General features: G+C 37.7%; 2 protein-coding genes across 6 annotated transcripts in view; both read left to right on the top strand.

The window, feature by feature from the left end:
- Positions 1–17,830, top strand: part of LOC114027594 (kazal-type serine protease inhibitor domain-containing protein 1-like) — a 24,238-nt gene extending 6,408 nt beyond the window's left edge. Inside the window, exons 2-4 of the mRNA XM_027841687.1 lie at positions 10,731–10,891; positions 12,767–12,914; positions 17,766–17,830. Coding sequence (XP_027697488.1) covers positions 10,731–10,891; positions 12,767–12,914; positions 17,766–17,830 — 374 coding nt within the window. The remainder of the gene's footprint in view (positions 1–10,730; positions 10,892–12,766; positions 12,915–17,765) is intronic.
- A 999-nt stretch (positions 17,831–18,829) lies between these two features.
- The window catches only part of RANBP17 (RAN binding protein 17), a 329,638-nt gene continuing 323,670 nt past the window's right edge, over positions 18,830–24,797 (top strand). For 4 of the 5 annotated variants that reach the window (XM_027841754.1, XM_027841758.1, XM_027841756.1 and 1 more), the window contains exons 1-2: positions 18,859–18,877; positions 21,639–21,810. In XM_027841754.1, the coding sequence (XP_027697555.1) occupies positions 21,712–21,810 (99 nt within the window). In that variant the 5' untranslated portion in view covers positions 18,859–18,877; positions 21,639–21,711. Of the gene's footprint in view, positions 18,878–21,638; positions 21,811–24,797 lie in introns of all 5 variants that reach the window. The other variant, XM_027841755.1, reaches the window with a different exon arrangement.

Raw genomic sequence — 24,797 nt, 5'->3', positions numbered from 1 at the left:
GAGAGAGAGAGAGAGAGAGAGAGAGAGAGAGAGAGAGAGAGAGAGAGGTCTATTTGAACAAAAATATTTGTAGCCGCTCTTTTTGTGGTGGCAAAGAATTGGAAATTGAGGAGATGTCCATCAATTGGGGAATGGTTGAACCAGTTGTAGAATATGATTGCAATGGAATATTGTTGTGCTATAAGAAGTAATGAGCAAGATGAGTTCAGAAAATCTTGGAAAGACTTACATGAATTGATGCAAAATGAAGTAAGCAGAACCAGGAAAACCTTGTACACAGTAACAGTAATAGTATATGATGATCAACTCTGAATGCCAGCTTTTCATTAAGACAATGATCCAAGACAATTTCAAAGGACTCATGATTTAAAAAAAAAAAATGCTATCCATCTCCAGAGAAAGAACTGATGGAGTCAGAATGCAGATCAAAGTATACTATTTCTTACTTTCTTTATTTTTTTCCATGGGTTTTTTTTTCTATTGGTCTGCTTTTTCTTTCACATGACTAATACAGAAACATGTTTTGCATGATTGTACATGTACAACCTATATAAAATTGCTTAGTGTCTAAGGGAGGGGGGAAGAGGAAAGAAGGAAGGAAGGAATTTAGAACTCAACTTTCTTTTGAAAAAAAGAATGTTAAACATTGTTTTTACATGTAATTGGGAAAAAATTATTCAGATCCAAAAAATTAAAATTAAAAAAAAAAACAAAGCAAGCAAATAGCAGAGCTGGAATTTGGACTCAGGTAACCTTCAAATCCAATGCTCTTAATTTTTTTTCTTTTTTGTTATGAATTTAACAATCAATAAACATAACCAGATGCAAAGAATAAAAAAGAGGATAGTATGTGAACTTTAGTTAATTTTTAATTTTAATTAATTTTTGTTACCAACAGTTTTTTCAAATGCATATTAAATTTAACAAGATAATAGATAAATGCCCTCTTTGTACCTCCCCCAAAAAGGAAACTGTTGAAAAAAAATATATGTATACATACACACATACACACATATATATACACATAAATATTTATTTAAAAGCAAGCTGTACATAATAGAGATTCATGGTTTCACATATAATCCTCTTTTTATATTCCACTGTGTATGAAAATATTATTTTTATTTTTCCTTTGGTGTTTATTAAATTCAGAATCTTAAGAATGGAAAAAGGAATAAATTTATGTTATCCAATTTCAACTGAGCCTTCATTGCAGCAATACAATGCATGTAGAGAGGGTAGTCTTGGCAAGGAGAAGGGCCGTCTCTTCATCTGTGGAAAAAAGTGAAGGAAGATATCTTGCCCTTGAAAAATACCAAATTTTTCACATTTAATTAAAAATAAGTTGTAGGTTATATCAACAGATGCAGAAAAAAGCTTTTGACAAAGTACAAAACTCATTTATGCTTTAAAAATAACCCAACCCTACAAAGTATAGGCATAGAGGGGCCTTTTTATTAATATCACAAAAAGCATCTATCTGAAAGCAAGAGCAAGCATCATATGTAATAAGGATACACTAGAATCTTTCCCAATAAATATGGAAATAAAACAAAGATGCCTACTCTCCCCATTATTATTTGATATAGTTCTGGAAATGCTAGCAACAGCAATAAAATAGGAGAAAGAAAATAAAGACATAAAGAAAGTAAAGAGGAGATAAAACTATCCCTAGTTGCTTATAAGATGATGGTATACTTGGAGAATTCTAGAGAATCAGCAAAGATACTAATCAACACAATTAGTAGTTTTAGCAAACTTGCAGGCTACAAAAATTAGGCCTCAAATATCAACTGCATTTCTATAAAATAATAACAAACTAAGAAACAATAACAGAAAGAGAAACCCTATTCCAAATAACTATAAAATGCACAAAGCATATGGAACACGATCTACCACACAAAGCATAAAATAATAAAGAACAACTTTAATGATGGAGAAATAGTCAGTGATCATGGCTGGGCCATGCCAATATAATACTACCAAAGTTAATTTGCGATTTTAATGCTATACCAATCAATGTCTAGGGTCATTTCAAATATCAAAACAAAAAGCTTTCTCAGACTGTATTCCCCTGTGAGCTCCTTTATGAGTACATGTAGTAACCTATTTTTAAAATTGTTGAATTAATTTTGTCATGAGGATTTTTGAGAAATATTATAATAATTCTTGAAATAAATGCTATAATTACAAAACCAGGGCAAAACATCACTACATTTGATTAAATTTTGTGTTATATACTTAACAAAGTATCTAATTTTCTGACACAATGATAATTTTGTATATTAACAGAAAATTATCTGCATTTATGTTAATATATATGCATGTATTTAATCAGATGCAATAGCTAATATAATTTAAAGAGCCTGAAGTTTTATTTTATTTGAATTGAAGCTACTGAGAGAATCTAATTCAATTATCTTAAGTTAGGATAGGCAGTGTAAATTTTGTCCATAATGCTTAGTTTAATTATCAATTATATTGGCTTACACTGTTTTGGTAGTAAGTAACCCAATTCTAGGTTTTCAGTTTGGCCCAGCAAGGTCCTAGTAATGCTCCACGTAAAAAACAGTATGGTATATAATGGAACAATTACAGGACATGGGGTCAGGAGAGACTTAGGATGATTCTTCCTTCCCTCTGACACAAGTTCTGTGATCACAGACAAGTCACCTGACCTCTGAATTTTAGTTTCCTTATCTGGAAGATGGAGATAAAAATAATAACAACCGTCCATCTCATAAGATTGTTGTGAAGACCACATGGGATACTGTATGCAAGTTACTTTGTAAACCTTAAAGTGCTATATAAATGTCAGCCATCACTCAAGGTCTACCACTGAGCAGCTTTGCCATAGTCTCTAACCATCAAACTGCATTCTTGAAATACCCAAGACAGTTAAAGGACTAACCTCTCTGATTAATATGTGATATTAGTCTGAACAGTAAAGCTATTATCAGAGTTTTTCATAGCTAAGCAAAGAATTGATGGAGGATTGAGAAAAACAGGCCAAAATGGCATAATTTTTCTAAGTTTAAATTTGGTACTGGGAAATTCCAAATAGAGCAGATATTGTAGTAAGCAATAATAAATACCATCTTTCTTAAGCTTAAAGATAGTCTAATAAAAAATATTCAGTTGTCACTAGGAACATACATGATTTTATCATGTTGAATACTTTCTCCACCAATGATAACCATAATTCATCCATACCTTTTCAACCTATTGATTCATGTCCATGTTCTACCATGAATCTTTCATAAAGGATCTATATAATGTTCTTGGATAGTTTTCTTCATGTCTTTTACTACTTCATAAATACTGGTGCAACACTTGAGTTAGTTTCTCAGTCAACAAGCATTTATTAAGCACTTACTATGTTGCAGACATTGGGATAAGTGCTAGAAATACAAAAGAAGGTAAAACTTAGATTCAAGGAATTCATATTCTTTTTAAATTTTTTTAAATTTTAATTAATTTGTTTTTAGTTTTCAACATTCACTTCCACAAGATTTTGAATTCCAAATTTTCTCTCCATCTCTCCCCATCCCCACCCCAAGATGGCATGCATTCCAAATACTCCTTCCCCCAATCTATCCTCCCTTCTATCACCTCCCCCCTCTCTTATCCCCTTCCCTTTCTATTTTCCTGTAGGGCAGGATAGATTTCTATACCCCATTGCCTGTATATCTTATTTCTCAGTTGTATGTAAAAACAATTTTTAATATTCATTTTTAAAACTTTGAGTTCTAAATTCTCTCCCCTCCTCCCTTCCCACCCACTCTCATTGAGAAGGCAAGCAATTAGATATAGGTTATACATGTGTAGTCATGCAAAACACTTCCATAATAGTCATGTTGTGATAGACTAACTATATTTCTCTCTATTCTATCCCATCCCCCATTTATTCTATACTCTCCTTTGCCCCATCCATCCTCAAAAGTATTTGCTTCAGGGGTAGTTAGGTAACACAGTGGATGGAGCACCGGCCCTGGAGTCAGGAGGACTTGAGTTCAAATCTGGCCTCAGACACAGAATACTCACTAGCTGTTTGACTCTGGTTAAGTCACTTAACCCCCAATTGCCTCTCACACACAAAAAAAGTACTTGCTTCTGATTATCCCCTCCCTTCTATCATCCCCCCCTCCCTTTTTTTCCTGTAGGGTAAGATAGATTTCCATATTATTCCAATTGAGTATGTATGTTATTCCCTCCTTAAGCCAAATCTGATGAGAGTAAGATTCACTCATTCCCTCTCACCTCCCCCTTCTTCCCCTGTACTGTAAAAAGCTTTTTCTTGCCTCTTCTATGTGAGATAATTTACCCCATTCTACCTCTCCCTTTCAAGGAGTTCATACTCTAAGGGAGGAACACAGGTTCATACAAAGTAGTTGAAAGGTAAGAGAAGAAGGCTGAGGAGATTGGGAAAGGCCTTCTGCAGAAGGTGGAGTTTGAAAGATGTCTTGAAGGAAGCTCAGAGCTAGAGGTGAAGAGGGAGAGTTTATCAAGCAAGGGGAACAGGTAGTGAAAAGGTACAGAGACAGCAAATGGAGTTTCATGTAGACATAGCAAGAAAGCCAGTGAAGCTGGACCAGAGAGTGAGGAAAGGTATAAGATGTATTGGAAAGGTATGAAAGGTGCCACATTGTGAAGGGCTTTAAAATGCCAAACAGAGGATTTTATATTTGATCCTACAGTTAATAAGAAGCCACTGGAGCTCATTGAGTTGGAAAGGAGAGAAAAGAGAATATGTTACACTTTAGAAAAATGATGTTGGTAGCAATTGGGTGGTGCAGGAAGAAATTGGAGGCAAGGAGACCAATTAGAAGGCTATCACAATACTTTAGGCAAGAGGTGGTTCATGCCTTGTCATTAGGGTGGTGGCTTTGTAAGTGGATTCAAGGTAATGTATTTAAGAGATGTTTAGGAAGAAAAGGCAAGATTTAGGAACATTAAATATATTGAATGAGTGAGGACGAAAGGATGACCCCCAGTTTGTAGCCCTAGGGGAATGTTCCTCCCTTAGAATATGAACTCCTTAAAAGGGAGAGGTAGAATGGGGTAAATTATCTCACATAGAAGAGGCAAGAAAAAGCTTTTACAGTAGAGGGGAAGAGGGGGGAGGTGAGAGGGAATGAGTGAATCTTACTCTCATCAGATTTGGCTCAAGGAGGGAATAACATACACACTCAATTGGAATAATATGGAAATCAATATGGAAATCTATCTTACCCTACAGGAAAATAGGGGGGAAGGGGATAAGGGAGGGGGGGATGATAGAACGGAGGGGATAATCAGAAGCAAGTACTTTTTTTGTGTGTGAGAGGCAACTAGGGGTTAAGTGACTCAACCAGAGTCTATCCTGCCCTACAGAGAATCCATTAGGACTAGCTGTTCTTTCTTCCTTGTTTTATATGGCCTACCACATTTGCTGGTCATATATGTCCTTCATTATATCTTTTGTGCTATTTCTCACATAAAGTCTCTTTAGTAATATGCTGCTGCCTACTTAAACACTCCATGCATCTTTCCATTGCTCTTTTGGGTCACCTGTAATTCTTAGGCTTCAGAGATCGTGATAGTCCATGATTCATATCATATAGCACCAATGGGAGAATAAGAATACTGGTCGTACATTGATCTGTGGCAATTCTTGAATCGAGTTAAATCATCTGCTCTTTATGAGTTTCCTGGCATAAAATGTGCTCCCTAATGTGAAGAAACATACATTTAACAACAGTCCATTCTGTTGCTTTATGTCTTATCTCATTTATTTTTGATTAGATGTAAAAAAAACTTGGTACTTTCAAGGGCAATATAGCATACTTCATTTTTTTCTTCTCTTGAAAAAGGAATTTATGTGATATCTGAGTTTTTATTTGGTATTCTTTGGCATTGGCACTTCTGTCTTCTTATAGATAAAAGAAAGATTACTTTAATGCTAAATTGACTGATGGGCACTTAAGATTGCCTGAGATAAGCACTAATGAAAAACACTTAGCATTGGAAAACTGCAGCTTCAGAATATAAAATCTTATCAAGAGCAGACCACTGTTAGTATTTAACAGCCATTAGTTACAATGATTCAGTTATACAATAACAATTTATTAAATACCTACTCTGTGAAACATTGTCAATACCTGGCTTATAGTCCTTCCTTGCCACTCAACCATCAGCCATGATGCTTTTAAAATTCATGTTGATAACCCTCTGTCATCATCACTTTCTCCTTCTGCTCAGCTCCCATATTCTCCATCTCTATTCTACCTCAGCCACATATAGAGGAGATTGTATCTTGTACCTTACTGTCATCTGAAACTGTTTCACTTCCAATGTCCTGAATTTTGAAATTCCCTTCTTGAAGCATAATTGCTAGCTCTTCTGTTTCTCATATCACTTTAATCTACCTAAACCTGCTCTTTGTCTTCTTTCATTCTAGTAATTAAATTCAACAAATATTTATCAAGAATTTTACCACGTGTAAGCTAGTGGAAATACAAAGATGAAAATCTTGATGGGTCCCAACCCACAGAAATTACACTCTAAGTGAGGGAGGAAAACAGGTGTGTGTGGCAGAGAGCAAACCCAATCTATTCTCAAATAAACATAACACAAGGTCAAATGTGATATAGGCAAAGGATGATCGGTTCTAGACAAAAAAGATTTGAGAAACTGAAAATTACTTTCAGCTGGGCAGAATTAGAGAAGGCTCAAGGAGATAGAAAATGAGCTGGTCCTTGATGGAAGAAAAACATCTCAGAAGACATGAAGACGTAGTAGGTTCCAGGAATGGGGCACCTCTGATTCCTTGATCCCTCCATATTTTGCCAATCCATTACTTCTGTCCTGGATTCACCTTTCAAAGTCTTGATGCCATAAGAAGCCATTTCAAGGAACTCTTGAATCCACTTCTACCTTGTTCTTCCTGCTAATAATCCTCAACCCTGGGCTGCTTCTATCATCTACTTTCTCTGCTTCTTCTCTCAAGTCATTGATCCCTGCCTGAGGAAATCACAAAAACATGCTGATTGGGTCTACTACAAGTCACGCTATCTCACTTCAGTTGGATCATTTAATTTTATTTTATTTTCATCCCTGATTGGCTCCTTATCAAACTCTACACAGCTGCCATTCCAAACCTTCTCTTCCATTCTCTTACCTCATTCTCTTTTTGCAGATAACCCTAGATCCTACTTCAATGAAAAATCTGAAGCCATCTGTCATAAACTCACTCATCTCCTCTCCTCCAAACCTGTGTTAACCTATCGTGGCCTCTTTTCTCTAATAGCCGAGCATTAAATGAATTTCTTCCTTGCCACAGCTAACCTTTCCACTTGTTTTCTTGATTTCATCCCTTCCTATGTCCTCTAACACCTTGCTCTATTAGCTATATTGTCCTTCAATTTCAATCCCTCATTCTCTCTCTGTGTGTGTGTGTCTTCCTCCTCCCCACTTTCTCTTTTGTCTAGAAACTTAGCTATTCTCTAAAAAGACCTTCCCTTGACTTTGTTACCTCCTCAATCTATCATCTTATATCTCACTTCCCTAAAACTTTTAGAAAGAGTAAATGATACTTACTGTATCTTGCCTCACTATTTTCTAATAATACCTCAGAACTCTGTTTCAGATTTGGTACTATTATGAGAATACAAAATTATAAAGCTAGTTTACATGGATGTGATAGAATTTCCTAAAATTGTGGTCTCTAAAGTGGGGACCTTGTAGCTCCAGTGGGCTAATCTTGATCCTTCTAAATGGTAATCAAATGGAGCATGGAAAGATGTGTTTCCAATCACACATTTTGTCCCCAACACAATGTAACCCCTTTTACCCATTATTATACTCCTCAACTCTACCTTGCACAGCTGGTTCACTGTAGCTGCACAAGCTTGAAACCTCTCACCTTCTGTGTTAGGTGACAGCCTCAATGGCAGACTGAATTACCACCCTGGCAATAGCTGGTAAAAACCTTTGCCCACCCTATTGTTTTTCAGTGGCATTGAATGAGCTGCACAAGATGGAAAGGAGATGCATGAGTTAACATTGTAGATCTCTTTATGTTAACTTTCCTCCAAAATATAACATTCTTCCCAACTTGCCTATTTCTCTCAAAAGCATTAATATCCTTGCAGTTTCCTAAATTGAAACTGCTCTCTTCAAAGTTACCAGATGCCCAATCTGATAGCCTTTTCTTAGTCCTCACCCTTCTAGACCTTTCTGGAACATTGGACACTCTTAACTACCCCTTTCCTCCTGGATATTTGCTCTTTTCTCCTTGTTTTGCTGAAAATAATGTACGACCTACCAAAAAACCTTCTCATATCTATACACTTAAAAAACATGGAAACATATATCTAACCTGTTTTAAAAGATTTTGAATAAAGAGTTTCAGTGGATTTTGAACCCATTTATTAAAAATATAGAAATCTTCCTGCCAGAACAACTTATCATCATTAGGGAAGATAGAAATGTACTAGCCCAAGTTCAACAACAACAACAAAAAAACTTTATACCTGGTGGATGGGATTGGAAAATGAGTATCAAAGAATAACCAAAGATGCATTTCTTCCATTTGGAACTACATATCTTTGTGAGGTATCTAACTATACAATTAAAACCAAACATCAAAATAAACAGAACTTAAAATCAGATCCTTAAATCACTAAGTCACAAAGTGTTAAATCAAGATATTAAAAATATGAAACATAATCATAGTGCTCTCATTTAATATTTTAAGTGAAACCAAAGTTTTTCTGTCATTAAGGAAAATGTTATTTTCAAAATATTATTTCATTTCATTCTTTTAAAATTTTCTTTGTTGTGTATATATTATTGTATATATCTATATATTAGTAGTACCAAAGATCAAATTTTATAATTTATTAATAAGTAAATACACATGTATTAGGGATGTATCAAAAGTTTTTTTTGCTTAAGTTTTGTATGACCAAAGAAGTTTTCAAACTACTGGTCTAGAAGACTAGCTTTTGCTTTTTATCATAGTCTGATATAAATGGCACCTATCATAGCTATAGACTATGTATGCTTTCAGATGTCCTTGTCTGACCTCATTCCCATTGACAGGTTCTTAGAGTTTGGCTATATCCTCTCTTCAGAGTTCTATGGGTCCCCCCTGAGAAGTTATTCTTTTAATGTCATCAGCTCTAGTCCCACTTGTGTACTTATCCTCAAGACTAAGAATCAAACTGAGAATCAATTTACTTAGCTAACCTTACCTAGCTTTTAGACAGGGGTATTTATTAAAATGGTAAACAGTTGGTACAAACCTCCCACCAAGTCTATGACACAATCTCCCACAAGTACATACAGAATCTAGGAGAGGGTGGGTTCCCCACCCTCTCGTATAATTGTAGCAAGTACTTGAATACTTGTAACAAAGGGATAACTCATAGCACCTAAGTCCTGCCCTTTGTAAGATGTTCAAGAAGCTAATCTTAAATATGGTAAATCTTGGTCCATCTGTCTTTGGCTTGTAGTGCAGATAGTGTTGTCAATTGATCCAGGGCTATTTCCAGGACACTGATGGGAAAATAGAAGTCCAGAATCTTCCAGAATCTTAAATTCTCCCAAAGTCCTGGTCAGGGGTGGGGCTAGGGGGTTAGGACAAAGATCTGACAAGACCTAAGCTAAGGCCTTTCCTTCCCTAGTAGGAGGTTCCTTCTCTAGGGGTTCAGCTGGAATATCACATTCGCTCCAACCTGGTTCTAACTAGTTTGTTAATTTGTAGAGGAACTTGGGGAAGAGAGGAGATAAACTTCCTCAGCTTATTGGAACACAACTCTCTCATCACTGTTCAAAAGACTTTTCCATACTTGGTCTAAGGCCTACGAGATTGATCAGTTGGACATCTTATCACTAACTTTAAGTGGAGAAGAGTTGAGTAAACTTAATCACCCCATCCTTACATAGCCTTAGAATTGTTTTCTTTTGGGGTAGCTAGGTTGTGCAGTAGATAGAGCACTGGCCCTGAAGTCAGGAGGACCTGAGTTCAAACCCAGCCTCAGACAAAAACACTTGACACTTACTAGCTTTGTGATCCTGGGCAAGTCACTTAACCCCAACTGCCTAATAAAAAAAAAGAATTGTTTTCTTTTCTTCATTTTGCTCTCCTCTGACCTGCAATATGGCAGGATTCAAATTCTGTCCCTACCACTTATGACTTTTGGCAAATCGTTTAACTTCAGTTTCCTCATCTGAAAAATGGCAAAAATATTTGCCCTACTTAGGCCCATACCAAAGTCGTGGGAATCAAACAGATAATGCAAATGGATTTTTTTTTTTGCCTTAAAGTGCTATGCAAATATAAAGTATTATTATTACTACTACATTATAATTTATAACTTTTGTTTTCACCAAAGTTCTTGGAATATTTTACAAAGTCCTTTACAATCCTAAATAAGACACAAAGAAACAAATGTTATTCCCCTTTGAGTATTTACACTGAAGTTTCCTTCCATTTTAGGAATAAAACCTCATATTACTTAAATTCCACACTTGCATATTTGTAGAGCATATAGTTGAAGATTAATTTATTATGTATTTTGAAAAAATTTTAATGTTTACCAATTTTTATTTTAAAGTATTACAATGTTATTGTAAATTATAATCTTTGCCAAATGTATTCTTACATGGAAAACAACTTTTAAAATGTTTTTTAGATGCCAGTGAAAATTTTGGCAGGTTTCTAACTTTAATTTTTTTTTCTCTAGCTCCTGTTATTTCTTTGGCACCTCAAAATACTGAGAACTTTATGGGAAATGACATCATTTTTAGATGTGAAGTTTCAGCCTATCCAATACCATACCTGGAATGGAAGAAAAAAGGAGAAAAAATTTTCCTTCCTGGTGATGATGCACACATTTCAATTCAGGTACAGTAATCGCTAGGGCTTAGTATAGTACCATTCACATTGTATGTAGATGCTCAATAAATATTTGAATTACATTAATCATATTATTATAAAACTTGTTTGGTACCTTAATAATAATTCATATTTCTGTTAGTACTTTAAAATTTAATATAAGTATCACTCCTATTTTACAGATAAGGAAATTGAGGATCAGCAGTTAAATGCCAAGGATTAGGGTCCAGTTCTTCTGGCTCTAAAATCAACATTCTTTTCACTACACAACCCTAGCTCTTTAAAAATGTTTTCATTTGTAACACAGACCGTCCCAGAAGGCAATAATTTCCCAGTAGATTGTGGGATAAGAAAGAGGTACATTACAAACCATTATAACCATTGTCACTGTACCTCCAAGTCATTATCATTGTAGAGGTTTCCTAGTGACAAGGGAAGACTTGGGTAATATAATCAATCATAGGATCATAAGTTTAAAGTTGGAAGTAAGCTTAGTTTAATCTCATTTTACAGATTGAGAAACTGAGGTCCTGTCAGGAAATTTGTCTAAGGTTCCATAGCTACTAAATAGACAGAGCTGGGATTTGAATCTCTAACTCCAAATCCATTTTCTCACTGAACTTGATTTAGAAGAGGAGACTGTAGGAAGATTCTGATAATATGTAAAGAATTCCTGACCTATTCTCACACTATATTTGAAGTCAGTTCCACAACCTGTAGTCCCTTGAAGTTTCCCATAGAAATCTCTGAAGGTACCACAATGTCATACCATACCAGGGAAACCGGGTATCTTGCCTTCTAGTATAGTAAAGGTAGAGAATTAAATAAGCACTTTTGCTGCTTTAGTGGTAGAGTCAACTGGAAGTCAAGAATTCTAAATCTTGCCCAACTGAACTCAAGAATAACAACATCTTCAGAACAAAACTTGTTACAACTTTCTAAAATTACCACTGTCCAGCAAATGTGTCTCATTAGAAGCCTTCTCTAACAGTTATGGAATAAAAAAAATGAAATGTGATAAGCTTAAAATTTGTGAAAACTTAAAGTCTTAATTTACTTTTTAGGCTTTTCATAGTCTCATTTTTAAGTCTTGGATCAAAAAAGCTGAGTCAAGGCACATCCTCTTCATTCATACTTCTACCACCCCCTGGACTATGCAATAGTCTCTTAATTGATTTTTCCTGCCACTAGCCTCTCTTGTCTCCAAACCATCCTGCATACAGCTGCCAACAAAATCTTCTTAAGACACAGTTCTATCCTCGTTACAACCCTGATTAAAGAACAAAAACAATAAAAACACGAATCTCCAATGCCACCCTATTGCCTATAGCATAAAAATACAAACTTCTTAGTCTGGCTTTAAAGACCCTCCACAATGTCTTCAAGCTATCTTTCCATCCTTGTTTTATATTACTTCATTTCAGAAACTCTACATTATAGCCACACTGAAGTACTAATGGCTCGGCCCACCTCCAGGCATTTGCAAAGACCGTCATCTTCCTGGAATGCACTCCCTCCTCATCTCTACATTGCAGATTTCCTATCTTCCTTCCACCTATCTGGGGAAGACTTCTCTGATTTACTTATCTATTTTAATTCTTCCCTTCAAATGTTCCTACAACACCTTGAGTCTCTCTGCTGTTCCCTTCTGTCCCTACCTTATATAAAATGCCTCTAACATCACATTAAATCCTCCTGCTAAAATAGAAACTCTTTGATGCTATAAATGTTTTTTATTTTTTATCTTCACATTGCAGTGCTTGGAATAGCAACTTACACATAGGAGCCACTTTACACGTCTTCTGACTTTTTTGACTCTTTTGGTGATACATTTATGCATCTATCTATTTATTCACTGAATCATTAAAAAGTATCTCCTAACAGGTGAGAGGTGGACCTCAGAAATATGGTGTGACAGGATGGCTCCAAATTCAAGGGATCAGGAAATCAGATGAAGGTGTTTATATCTGCCATACCAGAAACAAATATGGCACAGCTTATGCATCTGCCAGACTAAAAGTTATCAATCCTGGTAAATGACCTTTTAAAAAATAGATAAACTTAAAAAGAAGTCTTACGATACTTGGTCTCTGTGGTTTTTTTTTTAATAACCTATTTTAAACTAATAGAATCAAACCTGAATTTTCCTTTGAAATGTTTCTTACACCTTTCTCTTCCTTCACCATTGACTCCACTGTAATTTAGGCTCTTATCACTTTGTAACTGGATTCCTGTGACAGTATCCTAACTGGTTTCCATACCTAGAAAGTGCCTCCATCCATGCCATACACCACTGCCAGATTCATCTTTCTAACATATTTTACTTATCATATCACTTTACTGCTCAAAAACTATCTTTGGCTCCCTATTACCAACAGAATCTATAGATCTCAGTGATGTGTACTTAAATTATATTCATTGTACTCTACAATCTAGACCTATCTATACTACTTTTCTAACCATATCTTTCATCTTCTTATACTTCCTATTCTGACTAAATTAATCTTTTCACTGTCCCTTAAAGCATGCACTTTCCTATCTTCACTCTTTTGCTCATAACTTTCCCCCAGATTGAAATCTCTCTCATCACCTATTTGCTTGTTAGTTTATTCAAATCCTGCAAATTCAAGACAATTCGATTCCTTCCTCTTCTGCAGAGTCTTCCCAGACTACTGAGGTCCAAAATCATCTCTGAATTTTTATGGTATTTACTTTCTCTGACTATTGCCTAGTAATTAATGACAGATTTCCTTGTGAAAAGTTGATATTGCACAGAATTTTTATCTCATAATTACCTTTCCTTAACCAGATGCTAAACTTGATAGGAGAGATCTTGGCCTATAAGGTTTTGGTTTTTTTTTTTTTTAATCCCCTACAACACTTTGTCTTGAACAAAGTAGGTGTTCAATAATTTGTTATTTTGATTCATAGACCTTTCTGGTCAAATGGACCCAATATTACCTGTTAATTAACAGGGACAGTTTTAGAACCATTTGAAATTCCCTAAGGGACTCTAAAACAGAACTGGTATAACATTAATGTGATACTGAAGAATAAAAACATCCTTTCTGTATGTCTTAATTTCTATCTTAAATGGAAATAAATTATCGATTGCATGAAAGTCATGTTTGGAATACACATACCTCATCATTTTCATAATGATACCTAACCCATTTTCATTATATACTCATAGTATGTATAGAGATTATTAGCACATATCTGTGGATTGTGTTTATTATTTGACTACTGAAACTGATTCAGGATAGCTGATCATCATTTGAATATAAATCTGAACTGTAAGTATCTACAGTCTACCTCTAAGGTGGGAAAATATGTCATTCTATTCACTAGGATGATGATTTTTTTTGTTTTTTAGTGAGGCAATCGGGGTTAAGTGACTTGCCCATAGTCACACAGCTAGTACATGTCAAGTGTTTGGTTTGAGGCCGGATTTGAACTCAGGTCCTCCTGACTTCAGGGCCGGTGCTCTATCCACTGCGATACCTAGCTGCCCCTAGGGTGATTTTAAATAATTTCTGTTATCAATTTTGTTATTTCACTTATGAAATTTCTAATCTGTTGCCTGTATAGGTTCATCATCTAGATATCAAATGATTACACAGAACAAAATTAGAAGTTCCAACACAGACTATGGAAACTATTATGATCCTGTGGAAGAAGAGGAAGAAAATGAATCTGGAGACTATGAAGAAGGAAACAAATTGATTTGAAAATAGAGGTTCCATTTCTAATCTCAATTATAAAGAGTTAGTCAAGAATGTTAGACCTGAAAGAGACATTGGAAATTAGGGGATTAGACTAGATGACCTCTAAAATGCCTTCTTCTTATAGGTACTGTGGACACTGAGTAAAATCTCATTTTAAAAATGAGGATATAGGGAGGGGAAGGGGTTTGCTCGAGGTCACAATAGTTCTTTATGGAAGACCTAGGAGTAGAACTCAAGTCTTCTGTCTTCTATTCCATTGTATTTTCCTCTGTATCATTAGATTTACCTTTGTAATTAGTAAAGTAAAATTTCCTGTAAAAATATCAAATACAATCGCTTTCTAAACCAGCTAAAATTTTTAGTCTTTCATGAGAGCATCTGTCCATGTCTCTCTCACTTTTGTACTCTGTGAATTCAGATGAGAACTAAGTATCTCTTTAACTGACCTTGGAAGTAAGGAAAGTGAAAGTGAACATGTTTACTAAGCACTTCAAAATGCTCAGTACTATGGGCAAAATAAAGAAGTTGAAGGCAATGTTTGCATGCTTAAGGAGAAGGCCATTTCACATATGCTTTCAATTCAAATTTGATATCTCTCTCAGTACCTGTATGATCTTGGGCAAGTCACTTTTCAGTTTTTCCTTATTTATAAAACGAAGGGCAATGGCCTTTAAGGTCACTTCCTCCTCTAAATCTATGATCCTATAATTCACACCATAGATGTTCAACATGCTAATCTTCAAAATAAATAAATAAATAAATGTGTTGGTGCCCCAGTAGCCTGTTTGTAAATGAGATAAATCCACTTTTCTCTACCAAATGAATTACTTTTTTTTCCTTATAGAAAATGAATAACATAGGCACTGCTATTGAAATCTTCCTTATCACCATCCCCAGACTGTCACAACCCTAACCTGGAAAGAAGAGAAAAGAAAGTTAATGTTTTGGCTATTCATTTTTTGAGGTATTTATTATGAAAAGGTTGACTGGTTAACTGAGCACTTTTATACCCTCTTGCAAGCATTTTCTTTTCCTCCATAAAAGGGAAAATTCAGAGATATAAGACTGAGGAGAAATACAAGTATGAAAAAAATCAAAGAGGGTTTTTACTGTTAAAAGCAATATTATACAAGTAACCTCATTTAATTTTTAATCTAAATTAATTTTGTTTTGAAAATAACTAACCATGATTGTTCCCTTTTCCAACTCCCAAGTGTCTCTTATGGATATCATTTAGAAGAAAATACTTGACATTTAGATATGGCCTATTTCTGAGAAGCAACCATGGTTATAAAATATGCCTATGTTTTATTCTTTTTCTCTAGCCTACTTCTCTGTCCTTTGCATATGTTCATGCTTTCAATTCTATTTCAGGTCACTTAGTCAATTTCAGGTTGTTTTTTGTTTTTGTTTTTTAAACAGGACTCCATCTCACATAGCTCTGCATACTTAACATGAATGCAGATAGTCAGACATCTTCATCCACAGATTGCAGCCCTTTATGTCTTAGTAGATAACTTTCATGATTTTGCCATTGTTAAAAAAAAAAGTTCATTGCCTTACAGCCAAACTTCTGGTCATTAGCCTCTCTGAACTTAACTGAACTAATCAGTGGATGATTGACACATAGCATACAAGCAGGCCAGGATTCCATACTCAAGGCTTTCTAGCTTGTTAGTCCTGCCATAGCCTACCTTCTCTTGCCATAGACTTTTAGATCTAAGGGTCATCTCTGCCTCATGTTGAGACATTAGAGGAGGACTTCCCTTCTAATGTTATTCGTTTTTATTTTTTTTTCAGTCAGCATACAATGTGTAACTGTCCTACAGCTTCAGTTTTAATTATTCATGGCATCACACCAAAGAATTGCTACTTTGCCCTAAACAATCAATAAACAGTTCATTAAGATTTGAAGAGAAGTCATATGCAAATAATGTATTTTATTTAAATGAGTAAACCAAATTATTTAATTTTTTATTGTGTTGGAGTACAGGAATTATTAACATCCATCCATTTATCTTCCATATTTTAAATTTCAAAATATATTAAGATATTTAAGTGATTGAAAGAGTAAGTTCAATTATAGCTATGTTCCTGAAGTTACATGAACTTCTCCACTCATTGCTCTCCTCTGCCTGCCCTCTGCGGGACTCTTAAAACTGAATACAATAGTATAGTCTTGCTACAATTACAATATGTGTATAAGAATTCAAGATTTCATATTTATGTTTTCAGAAACTTTGCCAAATATGCTAATACAGGATTTTCTGCACTCCAGATATATGTGTCAGATCCTGGTGGAATGAGCATTTTGCTTCATCTTGCTCAGAATAGAGAATTTGGGGCTTCAGAGTATATGAAAAGAACCCTGCCAAAACACCTAATTCATTAGCACCTCTAAAATTCTCAGAGCTTGAGAAGATGCAGGAATGGGAAAAGTCTAATTAGATGATAAATCTATGAACTGGATCAAGCCCTGGATAACTGACAATTTACCTGATTAAAATTGTCATTCAATTAATTTCAGAACCGTATTCAATATAGTACATATGATAACAAAACAATTTGTAACCATTTTATATTGTTTGCAAAATTCTTTGAATGATTTAGTTAATATATTCTCCCCCTCCCCATCTTGTAAATATCCAGAGAAGTTAGATGACTTGACTAAGGTCACACAGAACCCAAATGAACAGATTCAAACCTCTGAATCTTCCTTCCCCCAACGAGATTTCTTAGCCCAAAGAGCCATATACCTTTTTTAAATGGATGGTTGCCAGAAATGAAAATAATTTTGTCATTCCTAAGGGCTCAGAAAGTCCAATCTTTAATTGAGTTTTATAACAAGAATGAATTATTCAAAGTCCTGAAGCATCATTTCTAATCTTTGTATTAATTTAAACCATTGTAGTGACACAATTCCATCTGAAATACTATTAATTGACTAAAAAGATTTTGAATCAGGTTCACTTTTTGTGGGACAAAAGGGAAGGTGAGAGAAGTTTTATTGAACATTGAAACCTAAAGAAGGTAGGTACTCACGTTTTTTAAAGGAGGAAAACAAAATACAACCGAATCTTCCCTTCTGAGTGCCCTGGAAAGCTCGATCTCAGGTCTCAAGGTGGCTTAGACACTCACGCTGACGCTCACTTTAGCAGAGCCCTCTCTGCACCTTGCCAAGACGGATCTGGACAGAATCCTAGGTCTTGGCTGTCCTTAGGTGGCCAGGGCTGAGGGGTCTGCGGCGGAGGGGGCTGGGTCCTGGAAAGGGCATTCAGCCAGTTTTAAAGTGATGGTTGAAATTTCCTCATCCCAGAGTTGGGAAGGCCCTCAGAGGTGTGCGGCCCAACCTTTACCTAGATAAGGAGCCCCTTCTCTCCGATCCCGACAGGTGGCCGTCCAGCTGGGCACGACCACAGACCTCCCGTGGGGGGAGCTCACGACTTCCTGAGGAAGCACGTTCCACTTTCGAAAAACAAAACGGTTTTAATCATGGGGTAATTTTTCTTGTCTTGTAAGTTTGCCTGCATTGCTCCTGGTTCTGACCTTTAAGGGGCGGGGGAGGGTTAAGCAGAACCAGGACAGAAAACAAGGGGGTCTTAACTGGGGTAAGGGCTGGGATTTAAAAAAAAACCGTTTATTTTGCTAAGTGTACTTCGCTCTTTGTAAGCCTCTGGGTTTTTTCTCATGCATTCCGGGAGGGGGGAGGGGGTCCATGGGCTTCCCCAGCCTGCGGGAGGGGGGGTCCACGACACAAACAAGGCAGAGGGACCCTGAAAGAAACCAGGGGATGCCAGAGACGGAGGTGAGGCTCTGGTGGGTAGGAAGCGTGGCCGGAGTTGGGTGACCGCAGGCTGGGGTCCGAGCCCTACGATGGCCTCAGGCAGCCTGCGGACTCCCAGCGCTGCCGAGAGAGCGCCGCCCTGCGGCCGTAACCGAACAGGGCAAGCCAGAGAGCCCTGGCGGAGGCTCCGCCCTCGCGCCCCGCCCCCTCTCGCATTCCAACCAGATCCCCCTCCCCCCCGCGGCCCCCACCAGTCTGTCTCAGGGTGGGGCCGGAGCCGCCCCCACCCTCTGTCCACGCCCCGCCTCCACCCTGCTCTCTCTCACTGTCTCTGTGGGTCCGGCCTGGGCCGCCCCGCCCCCTGCCCCGCCCCCTGCCCCGCCCCCCTGATCCATGCCCCGCCCCCTGCCCCGTGCCCCGCCTCCGTCTGCTCTCCTGGCCGGGCGGGCGCCGCCTCTCGGGAAGATGGCGCTGCACTTTCAGGTTAGTGCGCGCTCCGCCGCGGCTGCGGGGCTCTGGCCCCCCGGGGAAGGGAGGGTTGCTGGCAACGGCTGGGACCGGGCAGGGACCAACTCCCGCAGGCACAGCTGCGGCCGAGGCCGGGCGTCCCCCCTTGTCCCAAGCCCCCTCACCCCTTCCCCTCCCCTAGGCTGTGGACCTCCCCGCCTCGGCGCCAGCCCTCGGGGACTGGAGGGGGCCGTCCTGGCTCCCGGCGCCGCCGGGGGCTCCGTAGCCGTCGTCATCGCTCCGCCATCCCGGCTCCCAGCCGTCCTCCTATCCTCCTCCATCCCTTCCTTAGCCCGCCGCCCCGCTCCCCGCCCCCAGGGAGGCGGGGCTGGGCTCGAAACCTTCACCGAGAAACTGGGGGGGGGGTGAGGGGTGTCTGTGGCCTGGCCAGGTGTGACAGCAGGGGGCGCTATGACCCGGGGCGGGGGAGGGGCGCGGTCCGCCTACACTTGCACTTCCTTCTGGCCCCCCTGGGGAGTGAGGGATTTGTTTGTTTTCTCCTTAAGGGATGGGGGCGGGGGGAGAAGGGAAGGGAGGTGGGTGTAGAAGGGTCAGTTTGAAGCACAGGATTTGGCCTCGGACCTCGGGGCCTGAGTTCGAATGTCAGCGCTGCCACTTAAGTAGGGGTGTGTGTGACCTCATCGGTGCCTCACTCTCCTAGTCTGTAAAATAAGGGGAGATTGGACTAGAGGTGTCCCCTGACGTCCGTTCTGGCTTGCAATCTGTGATCCTAAACCTGCTGTGCTGGGCCTGAGATGCAGGCATAGGGAGTTGGTTTCAGTTTCCTTATCTGTAACATGGAGGAACTGGACTATATCTCCAGCATCCCTTCCTGTTCCAAGTCTATGGTTGCTTAAGCTCGCTGAGCCCTAATAGGGATAAGAGTACTCACCAACAGAAATTTTTTTTTAAAGGAAAATGCAATATAAGCCACAAGCACTATATCACAGAGAAGTATTAAGTCAGAAGAAGAGGTTTAAGAAGAAAACTTGGTTTTGACAATTGCATGGGCTCCCACGATCTCGGGGCTAACTCCCAAATTTATACCTCCGATCCTGACCTCACTTTTAAACTCTAGATCCACATATGCATATGCCTGACCTATCAGTACTTCCAAACTCAGTATGTCCATAACCAAACTCAACAGCTTTTCTACCTTCAGACTTCCCTATCTCTGTCAATGACATCATCCTCTCAGTCACACAAGCTCAAATCTAGGGAGTCATTTTCAGTTCCTTCCTCTCCCATGGTTCCACTTAGTCAATTTCCAACTTCTTGAGATTATTCTACTTCAGGGATATCTCTAACATGTACCATCCTGGTCATTGTCTCTACTACCATCTTAGTTAAGTCCTTCATTAACTTTTCCTGAACAATATATTGCAACAGCTTCCTAACTGATTTCTTTAACTTGAGTCTCTCTTCCCTTCAGTCATCCTGCAGGAACAGATTAATTTTTCTAAAGCATAGGTTTGGTCATGTAACCTGCCTACACTGGATCTTCAGTGCTTAAAGAATTAAGTCCAAACATGTTAGTATCACATTTATACTGGATATATTTGAAGCAGAATAGTTCTTCATGTTTCAGTGTCTTTTTCCAGCCACCAATGGAGTAGAGTAATAATGTTAGATATTGGTATTAATCCAGAATTGAGACTCAGTAGAAGGTTGGGGAGTCAAAAGTAAGAGTACTTAGCATGGGAAATGGCCAAATAAGGAGTCCTGTGTATCAAAGAGGGCAATAATGGCCTGGGTAAATTCAGAAGAGTTAAATTGAGTGATCATTGAGGTCAAAGTAGCTTCACTGGGTATGAGTGAAACTGGCAGTGAAATGAAGTAATCAAACTGGAGGTCTTAAAGGTGAAACAGTGCCATGTGATCTTAAGTATGAGAGACTTTGAATTTGTTTTGGGGTGAGGGCTGACTTGTGGTGTGGGATAAGAGGATCAAAATAAGGGTAATATGAGAATGTATGCTTGGTAGGTTATGATGGCAGTTTACATTTGTATAGCACTTTAAAAAGTACTTTGCACAAAATAATCGTGTGAAGTATGTAATAAAAAACAATATTGTTCCTATTTCACAGATGAAGAAACTTATTCTTAGAGATGGTGCAACTTGCCAAAGTCATATACCAAGTGTTTGACCCAGAATTTGAACTTGGACACAAAATAATCTCAACAAGCTAGAGCATTGGGCCAAATCTAAGATGAAATTTAATAGGGAAAAATATGAAGTCATATCTGAGTTTAAAAAATAAATCTTGTTCCTAAGGACAAGATGGGGTAGAACTATTTAAACATCTGAAAAAAAATCTAAGGGTTTTAATCAACTATAAGCTCTTTTTGAGCCAATAGTGTGATGTGGCAGCCAAAAAAGATAATGTGATCTTAGGCTGTATTAAGGGTGGCACACAGCTAGTGCCTTGAGAGGTAGAGTGATATAATAATTCAAGTGTAAACTATGAAATTAGAAGATTTGGGTTTAAATCCTGTCTCTGACACTAACTCTTTGATTTAGGGCAAGTCACTAAATCTCTCAGGGAACTCTATTAACACTGAAAATTTCAGATGAGTTTGCTGATGGGAGAATTTTCCCTCTCTTTGAAATAACAAGTCCCAACCAAAACAAAAAGTGAAAAGATAATTTTAGAAGTGGGGAGATGCTATTCCTGCTCTATTCTGCCTTGAGGAGATTATGCCTAGAGTATTGAATGATTTTGAGTACCATATTTTAGGGAGAACATTGAAAAGCTAGAGATTGTCCACAAGAGGGATGGCAAGGATGATGAAGGATCTCACGGCCCTACCATGAGGAATGGAGAAGAGAAGACTTGGGGGCAGAGGACAGAATTGATGGTTGTCTTCAAGTACTGGAAGGGATATCGTGTGGAAAAGAGATTGAACATGGTCTGTTCCATCCCCCACCCCCATAATAGAATCTTTCTTAATAGAATCTTTCTCTAGGTCAAGTATGTCTTCTGCATGACCCCTCCCCCACCCCCCAAGTACTGGTGCCCTTCCCCTCACACTATCTTGTATTATTATATTTTGTATTTATTCACTTTATGCTTTAAGTTTTAAATATATGATGTAAGTTTTATATCCCTTACAATGTAAGATCCTTGTGAGTAGCTATTATTTCATTCTCTGTACTTATAACCCCAGAGCTTGCTTAGCACAGTGCCTGGTACATACTAGGTATTTAATGAATTGTTGTTGATTGATTGGTTGATATGATTGGAGCTTTCCAGATGCCATATCTTTACTGACACTTTTGCTTTTCATCTGATTTTTCCAAATTCTATGCTTGTTCATTCAAGGCACCAGCATAAATGCTACTTCTTCCATAAAGCCTTCCTAGGTTCCCCTCAATTATATATCAATCAATCAGCAAGCATTTATTAAGCATTTACTATATTCTAGATACTGCGTTCCTCCCCATACTCTAATATTATATATTTTATATGGGTATTTTAGCATTTATCACATTCTGTTTTGTAGCATGGCTTTGTGTTTGTGTGCATTGTTTCATCTCAGAATGTAAATTTCTTGAGGATAAAGATTTTGTGTTATTTATCTTTGTATCATCTGTGGAACCAAGTGCAGGGCCCTGAATATAGTGATCACTCACTGGAGACCATTGCATATGACAATTGGTTTGGAAAAAAATGCTGACATTTAACTCTGAGAAAGAAAAGGGGATGGGAAGAGCAGGAGAACATGATGGTGGCCTTCAAGTTTTTAAAAGGCTGTCATGTTGAAGAGATTAAATTTATAATAGAATGTATTCTTGAGGAAATGGACTATTTTTCTTTTTTTCTTTTCTTTTCTTTTTTTTGGGGGGATTCTTAGCATCTAGCATAGCATCTTATAAATGCTAAGAGTTTAATATATGTTTGTTGAATTGAATTGAACTTGTTCCGCTTGGCCCCAAAGGACCAAACTAGAAGTGCCTGGAGAGATTGACCTTAACGTAAGGAAAAACTTAACAATTTGAGTTGTTCAAAAATGTAAAGGGCTGCTTTAAGAGATATGGCTGGTGAAAGATGAGCTATATGAGGTAATAGGTTCTTTATCGTTGGAGGTCTGAATGGTCATCTAGCAGAGGCCGCATAATCACTTATAGAGGATGTAGTAGGAATTCCTGTTCAAGTGGAGGTTAAATTAGGTAGCTCTTAAGGTTCTTTCCAACTCTGAGAGTTAGGATGTGATGGGGGACAGGGCAAGCTAGGGGAAAGGATCACCTGAAGAAGGACAGGGTAGCAATTATGTCCCACTTTCCAGATATTGTTTAATCTGACAAAGAGAATGTTTATTTTAAAAATTTAAACACCTTTTTATTTATATCTTTCGAGTTTGCTTTTTTTACATCACCAGAATTTCTCCCAGTTTTCCTCCTCCTCTCTCCTCCCAGACAGCTAATCCATATCACAAATTATATTTTTGAAGAAAAAAAGAAGAGATAAATAATATGGAAAATTAATCAGTACCTCAAAAAAAGTCTGAAAATATAGTCAGTATTCCATACCTGTAGATCTTTCACCTCTGCAAAGGAGGGAGGGAGGGAGGGAGGGAGGGGGAGAGAGAGAGAGAGAGAGAGAGAGAAAATGTTTGGTGGGGGGGAGGAGGGTTTTTTCTCATCTCTCTTCTTTGGGACCATGTCTTAGTCTTTGTAATTTTTCATCATTCACTTTTTCTTATTTTATGGTTGTCCTTTCCATTAACATTATTTCATTCATTGTATATATTGTTTCCTTGGCTCTGCTTACTATACTCTGTATCAGATCATGCAGATCTTTCCGTGCTTCTCTGTCTTTGTCACATTCATCATTTCTTCCAGTACATAATACAATGTTATATTCATGTAGCATAATTTGTGTACTCCTTCTCTAATTGATGGGTATCTACTTTGTTTCTATTTCTTTGCTTCCACAAAAAGTGCTTCTATAAACATTTTGGTGTAATATGGGGAATTTGAAGAACAGAATCTTTTAAGGAAACATGATAGCTTTCTTTCATCTATTTGAAGGGCTGTCCTGTAGAAGAGAGATTCCTTTTGTTTTGCTAAGGCCTGCAAGGAAGGACTAAGAGCACTAGGTATTTCCGGAGAGGCAGGTTGGTTCAATGTAAGAAAAAATTATTTTCTAACAATTGGAACTATCTCAAAGTCGAATGTATTGTTCTGGAAGATAGTGCTTACCCCTTACTCAGAATTTTCAAGTGAAGGCATGATGACTACATACTAGAGATGTTGTTGAGGAGATTTCTGTGCAAATGTGGGCTAGATTAGATGCTGTCTGAAGTCCCTTTAATTTCTGAGTTTCTGAGATGGTACTGAGGCAAGGGGAAAAGGAGCTCCAATTCCTTGCCTATTTTGAGTACATAATGTCTATTGTGTTGATTCTGAAGATCAGAGTGGTAAAGAAAAGAGAAAATCTCAAGTTGAAAAATGATTAATTAATGGATAAGAGGACCAAGAGGAAATGATGGTTGTTTCTAACTCAAGGATTAATAGGATTGAGGATTAGACATAAATGGAATGCTCTTTTCAATAAATTAACTCTTTTATAATTTAAAACTGAATTAAAGGAAAGAATTCTGATCCAGAAGAGTTTGGACCGAAGAGATGAGAAAGATCACAAAATCTCAGTTGGAAGGAACTTCAGAGACTATTGCACCTAGTGCCTGGACAATAATCCCCATGAGTGGTTTCAAACACTATTGTATTGTTGTGGTTTGTCCTTCTTTCTCAAAGAGGACTGTCCTCTCCTCTCCTATTGAACTGTAAGAAATGATGAAAGAGGTGGTTTCCAAAAAACCTGGGAAGATTTAACTGAACTGATACAAAATGAAGTGAGCAGAACCAGAACAATTTATGCAGTAACAGCAAAACT

The sequence above is a fragment of the Vombatus ursinus genome, unplaced genomic scaffold, assembly GCF_900497805.2.
Source record: "Vombatus ursinus unplaced genomic scaffold, bare-nosed wombat genome assembly UNPS02014863.1, whole genome shotgun sequence".
In the NCBI taxonomy this organism is placed as follows: domain Eukaryota; kingdom Metazoa; phylum Chordata; class Mammalia; order Diprotodontia; family Vombatidae; genus Vombatus; species Vombatus ursinus.
Note: the sequence above shows the minus strand (reverse complement) of the source record. Positions and strands in the feature narration are given on the sequence as shown.